At 30.5% G+C, this 13,866-nt stretch overlaps 1 protein-coding gene and 1 long non-coding RNA gene across 2 annotated transcripts; both read right to left on the bottom strand.

The window, feature by feature from the left end:
• Nucleotides 1–1,270: 1,270 nt before the first annotated feature.
• On the bottom strand, nucleotides 1,271–9,739 carry LOC107451420 (uncharacterized). Its single transcript, XM_043043388.3, has 3 exons — nucleotides 9,500–9,739; nucleotides 4,504–4,790; nucleotides 1,271–1,512 (listed from the first exon to the last, which is right to left on the bottom strand). Exons 1-3 carry the CDS (start codon nucleotides 9,698–9,700, stop codon nucleotides 1,299–1,301), a joined length of 702 nt encoding a protein of 233 aa, XP_042899322.3. The 5' UTR covers nucleotides 9,701–9,739; the 3' UTR covers nucleotides 1,271–1,298.
• A 1,012-nt stretch (nucleotides 9,740–10,751) lies between these two features.
• On the bottom strand, nucleotides 10,752–13,560 carry LOC147802760 (uncharacterized). Its single transcript, XR_015429582.1, has 2 exons — nucleotides 13,298–13,560; nucleotides 10,752–10,907 (listed from the first exon to the last, which is right to left on the bottom strand). It is a non-coding gene; the product is annotated as an uncharacterized LOC147802760 (long non-coding RNA).
• Between the last annotated feature and the right edge of the window lie 306 nt (nucleotides 13,561–13,866).

Below are 13,866 nucleotides of genomic sequence, written 5' to 3'. Positions count from 1 at the left end.
ATTTAATTTTTTCAATTTTTTATGTTTTTTTATATTACTCCTCGCGTCTGAAATTTTGTCAAAATGACAAAATTCTTTTAAAATATTACATATTAGGTAATATTGAAAAAATTGTTGGAAGTACTTTTTTTATTTTTTATTATAGAAACAAATAACATTAAAAAAACAGTAAAAACCTACATTTTTAGGAAAAAATCATGATACCTCTATAAAATATCAAGTATAAAAAAAATACTATTCACTTAATTCAAAAAACTTTTCCAAAAAAATGTTAATAATATTCATAAATATATAGCATTAAATTCTCAGGTGAATAGAATGAAAATTCATTACGCTGGAACAGTTTGAAAATTGTAAATTTCTCAAAAAAGACATTTTGAGAAAAATGACTTTTAGTACTTTTTCATTGCAAATTTTACATCTGAGCAAATATTTCTTCTTTTTAATATAAATACCTATAAATATTGTCTAATGAACTAGTTTAATAATTACATACTTTAAATTTTTTTAAAAAATTAACAAAATATTCATCTAATTTTAAATTAATTTTAAACTAAACTAATTTTAACAGTTACCTGCAGACAAAAAAAGGGGCGTGGTCAAAACTGAAATGGCCATAACTTCATCAATTTTACTCTTATTCCAGAAATATTTTTTTTTAAATGCTCAGTTAAATGCCTAAATTTCAAAAATATAAAATGTAAAATATCGATTTTTTGACAAATTTTTGCTTCTTTGAAAGTCCCTTGTCACCTTAAAGTAAAGTGAAAGGCAAATGATTACCGGGTAATATTTTAATTGTGCATTCCATATCACATTAACCAAAAGACATAATTATAACTAATAATAACAGGATTAACCTTAATAATAATACAGCAGGAATGTATGGGCATTGCCTGATATTCCTTACACTATTATCTTTTAAGATACAAGGCCAGTGTTCAGTATACACTTGTCCAGTATTCCCTACACTGTTGATTTTTTAAGCTTAAAGACCATGTCCGTTATACCCTGCACTGACATTTTTTTCTTTCAAATCTATTGTAAGTGAGAAAATCGTAGCCACCTCCAAGAGGGTAAAAAAAAAATCCGTTTCAAATTTGAAAATAAATTTTGTGTGTCTTGTCTGTCTCAGAAAACTATTGGCATTCATTATCTACCTTTCCCATTTTCAAAAATGAATAAATAAATAAATCTACTTACATAAGGAGGAAAATTTGTATTAAAAGGATTATCTAAAAAAGGTGTTTGTTCTTAAGGAATGCATGAATTTATTTATTTCAAATATTTAATCAAATCTATATCATTCTAGTTCTGTAGGACACTTTTTCTATCGTAAATGCAAATAACGATATAATCATCCCAAAAGCCAGCAAGCAGAAAGCTCCAAATAAATCTTTCAAAGATAAAGCTTTAGTAGCAGGATTCTTGGCCTGAGTGCAGATATCGTAATATAAAGTTGATGCTATAAAACTTCTGTGGAGAAGACCAGCTTCCACGAATTTAAGAAGACTGAAAAAAAAAAAAGAATTTTAGCATGAGAAATAATAACATATAGAATAAAAAAAACAAAATTTAGGCTAATCCGTGATGATCACCCACAATATATATTTTCATAAAGCCAATATAGCAAGAACATTCGAGATCGGGAATTAATATTTAATCAAGGAAGAAACAATAAATGCTATCATTGATGGAAATCGGACGAATAGTTGGTAATCTCAGTTGGACAATTTTAAAAAATGCGGTTTTCCGAAAAAAATAAATTATTGAAATTTGAAAATGTATCTATGACACACCTTTGAATTGATCCTAGTAACTTTTCTAGATATCACTAGTAAGAAAAGTGAGATAATAAAATTCCAAAACTAGTTAAATTGCCTGATGAAATTTGAAGGTATTTCTAATAACCACCTGCCTCTGGCATTCAAACAAGTTTCTGCATGGTTAGTCCCGTTTCATCAGAACACATTTGTTAGGTTTCAATAGTGTTTTTTATTGCATCTAATGTGTTTTTTTTACCAGGATTATATAAATATATATTAAGGGTTGCCGTTACAGAATACCCTGCAAAGATTTAAAATATTATTATAAACTTTCAAAATGTCGAGTGGGCCCCCTAGGAAAAATACTAGTAGGGGATGCGTTTTTATATTCAGATTGATTTGCAAATATCCTACGAAACGTACGGAATATCCTGCATCTTACTCAGTTTTAGAGAACAATAAAAGTGGCAAAATAAAAAGTATGATAAAAAATAAAGTTTAATAAAGTTAACTGAACATGAATTGAAGTCATATCTAAAACGACTTTAAAATTTTCTTTAGTAAACTACATAGGGATTGTCCAAATAGTTTTTTGACTTAGATTATTTTACCGCAGAGATCCAAAACCATGTTCTTACACTCGTAGAGCATACGTTACCGAACAAAAATGCAGCTAGTTATCACTTTCTAATATACCTCTACTTAAATTTATAGCACTACATTATAAATTTTATTGTTTTTATTCTCTAGGAAAACTTTTCATTCGTGTAGTTTAAAATTCAAACCATAAGTCCCTTTCAGTTTAAGTAATAGAGCTAAGTACTACTGAATAATGCCACATTTTTATTCTTTTAATAGTTGATGGTTGTACTACCAATAGTAATTAGGGATTAAATTTTCAACCAACTTATAAATACAATCCTCATTTAATTGGAAAATCTATAAAAAGAGCAACTTCCAAAAAGGAATCGAAAAAATTGTTAAGTAGTGAATATTATAAAATTTTTGATTATTATGTTATATTCTGTTTAAGTATTCGGTTGGAATGTATGAAATGTCGGATTTTTAAGTGGATATATAAAACTGCATTTTTTTTCTTTAAATGCTGTTGAATTAATCAAAATATGCTCCATTTGCTTCAATACACTTTTCAAAAAGTGCATAGATGCCTGCCATAAAGAAGTTCTGAACCTACCTTTAGAATCAATAGACTATATGATATGGAATCTTTCAGACTGTCTCTATTTTCATACTGTTTAGTCCGCAAAAATTAGTGAAAGATAAGCATGAGAATCTGCATGAGCCTATTTGTGTGAGAATCTCTAGGCTTTTTCACCGGATCTCTCACTAATCGAATTTCATTTGAACATTTCGAATAGTTTTTACGAGCTAAACAGTATGAAAATGGAGACAGTCTGAAAAATTCAATATCATAGTATATTGATTCTAAAGATCCGAACTTCTTTAAGATAGGAATCTAAGTATTAAAATCTCGTTCGGAAAGGTTTATGGAGTACATTTTGATTAAAAAAACAGCTTTTGAAAAAAAAAAGATATGCAGTTCTTTTATGCACTTAAAAATCTGGAATTTCATAAGCATTAACTTAATTCATTCAACAAGAATTATTTATCAATGTTAAAAAGTTGCTACATGTAGCGATAAAAGCGTGAAAACTCATTATAAAATGATGAAAGGATTCTTCATGAATAAGGTAGTCGTAGCCCTGGCAGTACTTTAAGATTACTTTTGCCACAAGTATGGGTACGATACTAACTTAACATTACTTCATTTAAAATTGAAAAGAACGGGTATAGCAGGACAAAGAGGTGAGGTACGACCTTTCAGCTAGGTAATCTAGGGCTTAGTTTCAGCAAAGTTGACATTTTTGAATCAACGGCTGCTTATGTTTCTTTAGTAATTCGTTTTATTCTTTTTTTGCATGTTTTAATAAAATTTTTAAAGCAGATGTGTCTCAGGGGACAGAATTTCGAATTCCAGCAAGGACTGGTCGATACGGCTTTTGATCTCAACTAACACCGACCACAATGCCGGCATAGAATATCCTCATTGGTAGATGGATCACAGTTTAGAACGCCCTTTCTGTCGGGCTAACCAACGAAGGTTTTAGTCGTTTTTCTCTTTATGTAGCGCAAATGTGGTTTGGTTACAACAAAAAATGATCCACGAAAGCTAGTTTGTCTCAATACTTGATCCAAGAGTTCCTTGTCTTCAGGTTTTGGAGCAAACTTTCAAGACTACATAAGTGAAACCAATAATTAGTCAGCTGCAAAAATATTTAAAAAAAAATAATAAATAATATTTAGGAATGCGCGACTAAAATGCTTAATTTGAACTTGATTTATTATTACTACTTGATTACTTCTATTACGTTTCAAACTAAATAGAATATAATTCCTGATGTAACGAAATAAGTGATGAAATCATGCCACTAAGCCTTTTAGAACGTAAAATAGTGATTGAAAAATTTCTTTTCAAATTTTAACGCATTTTGAAGGGTAGCATTTTGACATACTTTCCTACTTTAAATATTAAAAATAAGTTATTAACCTAGCGTTTTCAAAACTTAAAAATTTATCTGCAAGAAAAAATATTGCACCAGGATAATTTTTTTACACAATAACCCACTAGGATAAAGTTGTTACACAATTTTTAAAACTTTTTGTATTTTGTGTATTTATACGTGTTACCTAGTTATTGTTATTCTATATAACTTACTTCTGCTCGAATTGTTCCTTTACAACTTTCGAAAACTGTTTATTGAAAGCTATTGCAATATATGCAGAACAGAAGCTTATTGGAGTGGCACGTATATTGCATTTTCCAGTTTGTCTAAATCTCTCGCCAATAAGAGCTCTCATAAACATATTCTCACTAAAAAAGACCACTTTGCCATCTTCAACTTCATCCATCCATGGAGGAATCTTTCTAAAATCATTAAGATTTGGCTCCAAATTACCAGCCATCCGTTGCCAAATTGATGCATATAGTACATTGTATTTGTTCTAAAAAGTAATTAGGTATAAACGGTTAATGCTATTATTTTTCTCAAATGAAACTAAAGTAAGTTAGTTATCAGTTTTATTGAAAATAAACATTGTAAAGGAAATATCTTTTCAATTTCTTGTACCTTATTTTGTTATATATAATAGCTCCAAATAAAAAATGTAAAGCAAAGTAGTGATGAGTCGCTTTTGTGACGCTTTTATACATAATTAAAAACAAAACAGTGGTGGCTAAATTTCCTTATTTGTTTTTAGTTGAAATAAAGAAGAAAAATATTTTTCTTAAAAAAAATACAGTTTAGTCTAAGAAAAATATGACCCAATATATTTTATAAAATCGCAAAGAGTTTGACAGCGAATTTTGCTGAATTTTTATTAATTCTGAAAATGTTTTAAAAGTCATTATTAGGTATCAGAAAATCAAAATTTAATTAGCACTTTATATATTGGAATTATTTTTCGTCGTCGAGATCAGATGTACGTCGTCGAGATCAAAATCAGTTTATATTAAATTTACTTTAGCAAGAATCAGATATTAAAGCATCACATTTGATAACATTAAAAATTCTTTTCTTCTAAAGTGCTCTAGTTGCCATCACTGCCTCGGTGTGACATTATCTTGACATGACTTTTTAAAATTGAAGTGATAGATAAAGCTATGAAATTCCACTACACTTTAAATATAAACATGCTGCCAATTTGTTTTCTTAACTTCAGATTTTTTCTTATCCAGGGCTCCCAAAAGTCCGCCAAAATATTCAAGAGGTATCAAACTGCTCATCAAAGCAATTTGAAGTTTTCTTAATTTCGCAACCACTTGAATTTAAGTATTATTTACATAGCAAGTATCATACTTCTATGTATGGAACAAATTTCCAAGCAGTGACCAAGAAAAATTTAATAAACAATTTTGAAAAACAAGAAATGCCAATTTTTAGTACAAATTTTATTACCAGTGTAAAAGTTTTGTGGGAGCCGTGTTTATTATGCCTTAGTTAAGTCTCACAATAAGGCTGAAAATTAGAAAAATTAATTTAATGGAAAGAAGTAACCACCAAATGTTATTTTCTAAAGGAAATTCCCAAACAGACAGGAAAATATCATTGCGGTATTTTAAGAAATATATTATATTCTTACTACATTAATTTACTGCTATTAAAGTTAATTATTACAGAAGAAAGGGAACCCTAATATGTCCTTTAACTACTTAGGTTAGAAGATTTCCATTAATAGTTACTATTTAACACTGAAGCAGCGTCTAGTGGTCCCTCAAAATTAACACAGTGGTATATGAATTTTTGACACAAAATGCATTTCATATTTTTTTTTAAATTTAAGATGAAACATTCCTGATTATCATAATAGTTTGATAACTCAAACACAATTAAAGAGCTATGTTATGAATGGGTTGAAAATTGATTGCAATTTAAGTGGTTGCTGCACTACGTGAGTTTCTTCTGCTTTGATGATAAGTTAGCTACCATTATAAGAATTTTAATGGTTCAGTAGATGCCCTGATGAAGTGGAAATTATAAAGGAAAAACTGAAATTTAACTCTATATCTTTTCAGTAAAACAGAAATCCATTTATTTTTCGAAATATTTACATCCTACAATATTTCTTAACGACCATACTAGTTTTCAGTTATACCTGTGCAGTCTTAACCCCAGGGATGCCACGGGTGATTAAAAAAGTAAAAAGTGGTAGAAACTCAATGGATTTTTATTTATTTATAATTTCTTTAATTATTCAAACGTTGCTACCATTATGGCTCACATTTCAAATTATACATTTTTAAAGCAAAAAGATTCCTTACATTAATGATCAATAGTAAACTGAAAAAAATTTGTTGGAAAAAGTTGCTAGTTCTTTTATTCAAAGTTTTTAATGTTGATAGTCACTACATTTTCAATTGTTAGTCGCTAGTGGCAACCCTTTACCCCTTTCGGGCAATTCCAGATGCAGATCGCGGGCAGGAAATTCTCCAAAAACCTTAATCAAGTCAAACTCCTATTTATACTACAAGTAGTAGATGCGACTGCAATAGTGTTCTAATTTGCTTGTCTCTAACGAGTTCATTGAACCACCTGAGGTTTCAATACCTGTAATTTGTTGTGTAATATTGTGTTTTTGTTAGAAATAGCTGTATTTTATGAAAAATTCTGCTTATAAACAGTTGAAGTCTTAAGGACTCGTTTTATTCATCTCTAATCGAAACGAACCTCTCTGCTCGGTACAACATATTCTGAGTGGAGTGATAGAACTTAGCTCTTTGTTGTTCAAAGAATAGTGATTGCTAAATGTTTAAACGCAATTAGTTTTGCTGGACTGGCTACACTGCACCAGAAAGGGGTGCAGGGATCCCCAACCCTATGCCTGCAGGCACCATGGCACCCGTCGATCGATCTAGGTGCGCCCGCTACTTTTGCCCAACGATAAAATACTTCAATTTTCCATTTTCCCATTAAATGCTATGCAAATACATACTGAAGTACGCTGGCTCAGTAAAAGCAAAGTACTTAATAGATTTCAATAATTAATTGAGGAAATTAAAAATTATCCGGCAACCAAAAATCAAACATTTTTTGAACTAAGAGATCCTCTTTGGCTCGCAGATTTGTCTTTCATAACGGACATAATGGAAAAACTAAATAATTTAAACTTGGAGCTGCAGGGAAAGGACAAGTATGTAGCAAAAATGATAGAGGCTATAAACTCATTCAGAGCTAAGCTAGTTTTGTGGATATCACATTTGAAAATGAAGTCTCTTGCGCATTTTCCAAACATGAAAAAAATTATAGGTGGCAGTGAAATTGACTTATCAACATTTGTCATCAACCTCCAATTGCTTGAAGATCAATTTGAAAAGCACTTTCAACAATTTAATATCGAGCCTTTGATAACCTTTTTTGTTAATCCTTTTACCAACCAAATAAACGTAACCGTAATAGCAACATACATTTCAGAATTTCTTCAAGTAAAGCGCGAAAAGAAGTGGAGATAGAAATTGTGGATCTTCAGAATGACATTATCTTCAAAATTATTATATCAGATGAGAAATTCTGGAATATAGTTGAAGGAATAAATTCCATTCTTAAAAAGAGCAGTACATAAAATAAAATCGTTTCTTGGTTCCACATACTTGTGCGAATCATTGTTTTTGACAATAATATCATGAAGTCAAAATATAGATCCCGAATTACAGATGAACACCTTGACGATTGGTTGCGAGCAGAAATTTCATCATATTCTCCCAATTATGAAGCGCTAGCCAGCGAAATGCCATGCCAAAGACCACATTGACTGTATTTTATGAATAATTTTTATATTTCGTATGTTTTGAAACCAATTTTGTGATCATTTATTTTACACAAAAACATTAATACTAATTATATTCATATGTTAAATTAATTTTTTGTGCATTACATGAAGTGTGTATTATTACCTATGTCTATCAACTATAAATTTATCTTGAAAAACTAAATGGTGCCTGCCATTCGACAGATATTCTGGTATTTGCTCTTAGGTACAAAAAGGTTGGGGACTCCTGCCCTAGGGCAACTGGGACTGTTAGCACAGATAATTGGAGATAGATGAGTCAGTTGGAGGCAGAAATAACATGCTGTGGTGCACAGCTCAAGTAATGATTCATAAGTAAAAGATACAATATAAGATAAAATATATAAAAACTTAATAAATATCTAATAATGAGAATTGAAGTTTTAAAAACAATTTAATTATCTAAAGGGGGGAGCAATTAGTTAATTATCTAGGGTATACTCCCGAGCTGAGAATCACATTTGTTCCTTTCCTCTTCTCAGGAGTATCCATGTGAGTTAAAAAAAGAAAGGGGGGGGGGCTATCTATTGTATCGACCTGACACTATCCCATTTGAGAGCAATTATTTCTGGCATTGTTGAAAAATCTTGCGCTTAGTTTGTTATTAAACTCATTCATGATGTCAATATTCAGGCCTCTTCTAATATATTTGTTTGGAATGTGCCAGGGAGCACCTGTAAACCTACGTAGGAATTTGTTTTGCTGAGTTTCGAGTTTCTTAATCTGAGTATTTCTCAGGCAATTCCAGGCCGGAGTGGTATATGTAATAATTGGCCTCATACAACTAATGTATAAATAAATGCCTTTTTAGATTTAATGATAAATAGGAGTGAGGCACACTTCTATTTATATATAGGTTTGGCGACAATGCTCCCGCAGCTTTCGATACGATTCTAAACAATTCTCGTACAACTCCGTAAATTTTAGTTCTATCGCTTCGCAACTTCGAATAAAACTATCATTTTACCGCCAAAATGGTTGCCCAACATCGCGTGAATGTCAAAATTGTCACCAAGTCGGCAAAAATGTCACCAAATTGAGTCTTCCAATGCCTTAGGCTTCATTTTCTCTCTAAATTACGCTCGAGTTACGTGACTTTCTTACAAATTTTCTAATAAAACTGTTTATTTAGGGTCCGTCTGAAATATTTAGCCTTATTATAACGAAAGAATATTCACAAAATAATTTAACACATACAGACAAATTCGTAAAAATATTGTAAGTTATACTTTCTAATGTTTCGACTGACTAAAAATTTTATATCGAATTTTGCTGTTTCAGGAAGAATTTAAATATAAAGAAGTTCTTCAACGCAATTTATGCACAAAAAACAGTTTGCGTTAATGTTTAAGATAAATGTTTAGGTATACTTTGAAACATGATTCTGGATATGTATTTTCGAATGTCTCCACTCTCACATCCTTGTTTTGCATCAGTTGCTCCATAGTTTCTATTTTAGGGTGCATCTTCTCATTTGCAAATGTTGACGTAATTGTAGACTGGTAAAAATTCATCAACACCACGCACATTAAAATCAGCCACATTCCTGACATCATTCGGAAACTCACCATATGTCCTGTGTACTTCAAGTACCACCTATCGCTTCCTCCAAAATCTAAAATGGGTGCCAAATTATATTAATAATTAAGGTGACAATAAATGCACAGAAAAATATAGATTTATTAAATATAAATACTAAATTGTATTTATTAATGGTATGTAAAATAAAGTGAAAAAAAATCTCCTCACCCTGATTAGTTTTTGATTCGTCATTTGATAGACCCTCCGATTTAAACCAGATGGTTTAAATCATAAATGACATGATTTAAACCATATGATTCACCTTATATCCTTCAAGTTCAAAGGCTGATAGCTATAAGCACAATAAGACCTGAAGGTTCTCTAACTCTTAAACTTTCAGAAATGTTTACTTCTAAATTGGAATTATTTTAGTCTGATATTTCACTCCCTCCGTTCCAAATTAGTTGCGACATTTAGGTCGAAAATTTTTTCTCCAAATTAGTTGCTGCATTTAGGTCGAAACTTTTTTCTCCAAATTAGTTGCTGCATTTAGGTTGAAAATGTTTTCTCCAAATTAGTTGCAACATTTAGGTTTAAATTTTTTCTCCAAATTAGTTGCTACATTTCAATTAGGTGGTGTCAAAAATAACTTCCGATGCTGTTTAGTAGATCGGCACCAGTAAAATTATACTACTAATGAATTCACGATTCAGTAGCTAGAAGATAGTTTTATGTGATTACTGGTGGAAGAGTCTTTACAAAAAAGAGTGTGGCTTAAACGCGTGCGAACTCTGGATTTTTTAAAATTAATTTGGTACTGACTTAAAGGAGGGAAGCAAAAAATGCTTGGTAAATAAATGCTGTTAATTGATAGAACAGCACCAGGAAATTTCTCAAATAATGGTCAGGGAAAATCATAAAATCATCCGTGCAAATAATCAATGTAAAAGAATTCAAATTAGGCAACTAATTTGGGACAGAGGAAGTAATTTAGAACAATGATAAAATTTTTAATTCTTTCAAGTTTTTATTGTGTAAAATTTTACAAAAATTTGATTTATCGTTTATTAGTATTTTAGAACAAGACTGTAAATTGTTATTTTACTTGCCTTTTCCTAAAAGGGTACCATAAAACAGCCACATATACTTCATGAAGACTTCTGATTTCGATCGTTTATTAACTTCGGGCTGAGAAAAATAAATCAAACTAGTCGTGCAAGTCACACCAAGTAAACAAATGATGACAAGCAAATAAGCCTATGGAAAATATAATTAAACAAATTACTCTATAACCCAGTAGTCAAACAACATGGCATTTGGTTTACCTTTTTGATCGGCTATTAGAGAATGACATATTTTTGTTTTAGTTTGGAACATTTTATCTCATTTACTAATCTAATATCGATTATATTGGGTTGTTCGGAAAGTAATTTCAGATTTTCCCGACAGAGGACATAATTGTACTTTTATAAATTTTTACATTATAAATTTTAAACGCTGATATACAAAAGCTTACTTGAGAAAAAGTTCGATTGATTCAAAGCAGTGGGTTTTGGTTGGTGCCTTTTTAAATATAGAAAGTGAAAAGTAGCAATTTCGGCATAGTTTATCGAAAAGGTACAAATGCTGTTCAAGCAAGAAAAAAAAATTATCCGCTGAGTATAGGGAAGATGAAGTGATAGTATGCCAGTGCCAAAACTGGTTTGCAAAACTTTGATTAAAATGCACGAAGATGCATTACATCAGTTTAGACTGATGAACACACAATAAAGGCATTCACTTTATTCCTCACGGAGGTTCTCTCCGTTATCAGCAGGATGTCAGTACAATAAGTGGCGTTTATAACTTCCTCTTAATGATGCAAATGTATTGATTTACACTTAGTTAAGCTGTATGACGTCATAGTTGGACCACAAGATTTCAGTTTTGATTTGTTTCTTTTTTTAGGATATTGTATGAATTAATTGCTACATACAAACTGGCAAATGACAACTCGTAAGATCGCTATATTCTCAAAGCTCGACATCATATGGGTTCTAAATGATCTTACGGAAGGAAATTTGTGCCATCTCGTTGACGTCTGTGATTTGCTTCTCAAACATTAAAAAAATAATAATAATAATAATAATATTAATAATAAATCCATTTTTGAAGTGCATGATGACCGGGGACAAGAAATCAGTTGTTTACAATATTTGTTTGGGTCTCTACAACAATTTTTCGACGATAATACCTTTACTTCAAATGATAAGGTGAAGAAAAAATGCATGGATCAGTTTTTTTGCCAGTAAAGAACAAACATTTTATGAGCTATGAATCATTCTATAGCTAGAAAGATTGCAAAAGGTATTGGACCAGAATGGACAATATATGATTCAATAAATTATTTATTCAAAAATTAATACTTTATTATTATTTATTCAATAAATTATTTTAGATAATTATAACTATGAAAATCGTTTTTCATTTTCAGAGAGAAAAAAATGAAATTACTTTCCATACAATCTAATAGATTAAGCAACTATTTAATAATTGTAATAACTAAATTATTAACATCAGTCGAATTAACTAACTTCAGTTGAGCTAACTAATTACCGTTAATTAACTTTAACTAATTCCGCCTAATTGACTTTAGTTTGACTAACTAACTTCAATTTAATTAGCAAACTTAAGTCAAACTAATTAAATCAATAACTAACCAACAGAATCACTAACAAACTTACCCTAAAAGTCAAATCCTAGATAACGAAATCAATAAATCATTAACTAATGAAACCCTTAGATTGTTTACAAACTAAAGCCCTCAATCATCAATTAACTAACTAAATAATTGTATTAATAATTAAATAACTAAATCACATAATTATTAATTAACAAACTAAATCACTAAAACATTAACTAACTAGTTCTCAAAGTTATAAATTAACTATATCATTACCCTCTAACTGCGTTATTAAACCACTTAATGAATTATTAGTAAGTTACTCACTGAAATATTAAACTACTAAACGACTCAGTGAATCAATAAATCCCCATATCAGTCCGTAAAGCATTAATTGAATTACTAAATTACTAACCGATGACTGAAACACTAACTGAATCACTAAATCACATATTGAATCACTAAATCACATATTGAATCACTAAATCGCATATTGAATGGCTAAGTCACATATTGAATCACTAAGTCGCATATGGAATCATTAAATCAATAATGGAATCACTAAATCACAAACTGAAGAATGGTAAAAGCCAATATATTTCGATTCCGAGTCTTCATAAGTTTAGAAGCGAATGAAGTTATTATATTATCAGGCATATCTTTCTGCAAAACTAATAATTCAATAGTCCGAGTTTAGTTCTTTTGATAACTTCAACTTATAATACTTGATAGTCTAAAAACTTGTTTCATTTCACCTAACAATGTAAAGTCACCGGAAAAGGCAACAAGTAATAAAAAAAGGAAATTATTAAAATGTTTTTAGTTGTTAAAGTCTATTCTTTTTAGTTTTGTGCATGTTTGCGCACTGTTAATAAATACCGATCAGTGTTTGTTTACTCGAATCAAATACAAACGTTACTTGTTTTATATACTTGTTTACAAATAAAAAATTAACAGAAATAAATAAATTGAATAAATGACTTACCAATAGAGGAAATATTTCGAATATCATGAATGGACTTTTACTGGAAGGAACCATACCAGATATGAGAGCTAGTTGAGAAAAACTGAGTGGAGTAGCGAAACTCATCACCCCGGCTCTTTGTTCGTTCATAAAATATGGTCCAGATAAATCAGTTTTCTGTTCAGAACAGTTGAATACTTCATATTATTTATAAATAGGTTTTCCACAATCACCCTTTTTAATCTTTACCCCTTTTATCACTTCTTTTAATTAGCACTTTGTATTTTTTTAGAAACTTAATCAAAAATGATTTGAGCCTTCCTGACCGAACGGTCTCGCCGATCCCGCCGTTATCGGGAATGTATCTTTACGGCGAACTCTAATCTGTGAAAACTTAAAGACTCATCAGCCATATTTCGTAATTAGCTTTATATAGAGAGGAAAAACCTCCTGCGGTTAGCCCGATGGCAAAGGAATTCTAACTCCCATGAACCCTCTAGCACTGAGGATATTTTTACGTCAGCGCTTTTGTCAGTACGAACCGGGAGCGTAATCTGTATTAACCAACCACCACTGAGATTCGAACCTGG

This window comes from Parasteatoda tepidariorum, chromosome 10 (genome assembly GCF_982258835.1).
Source record: "Parasteatoda tepidariorum strain Cologne lab strain chromosome 10, Ptep-v5.0, whole genome shotgun sequence".
Lineage (NCBI taxonomy): Eukaryota > Metazoa > Arthropoda > Arachnida > Araneae > Theridiidae > Parasteatoda > Parasteatoda tepidariorum.
Note: the sequence above shows the minus strand (reverse complement) of the source record. Positions and strands in the feature narration are given on the sequence as shown.

What these genes read in the sequence shown, in the direction of transcription:
- LOC107451420 (XM_043043388.3), bottom strand. Translation starts at nt 9,700, where the DNA reads ATGGTGAGTTTCCGAATGATGTCAGGAATGTGGCTGATTTTAATGTGC. An exon ending in ATCCAGAATCATGTTTCAAA is followed by an intron (nt 4,791 to 9,499) that starts GTATACCTAAAC and finishes ATTACTTTTTAG; the next exon opens with AACAAATACAATGTACTATA. An exon ending in AAGGAACAATTCGAGCAGAA is followed by an intron (nt 1,513 to 4,503) that starts GTAAGTTATATA and finishes TTTTTTTTTCAG; the next exon opens with TCTTCTTAAATTCGTGGAAG.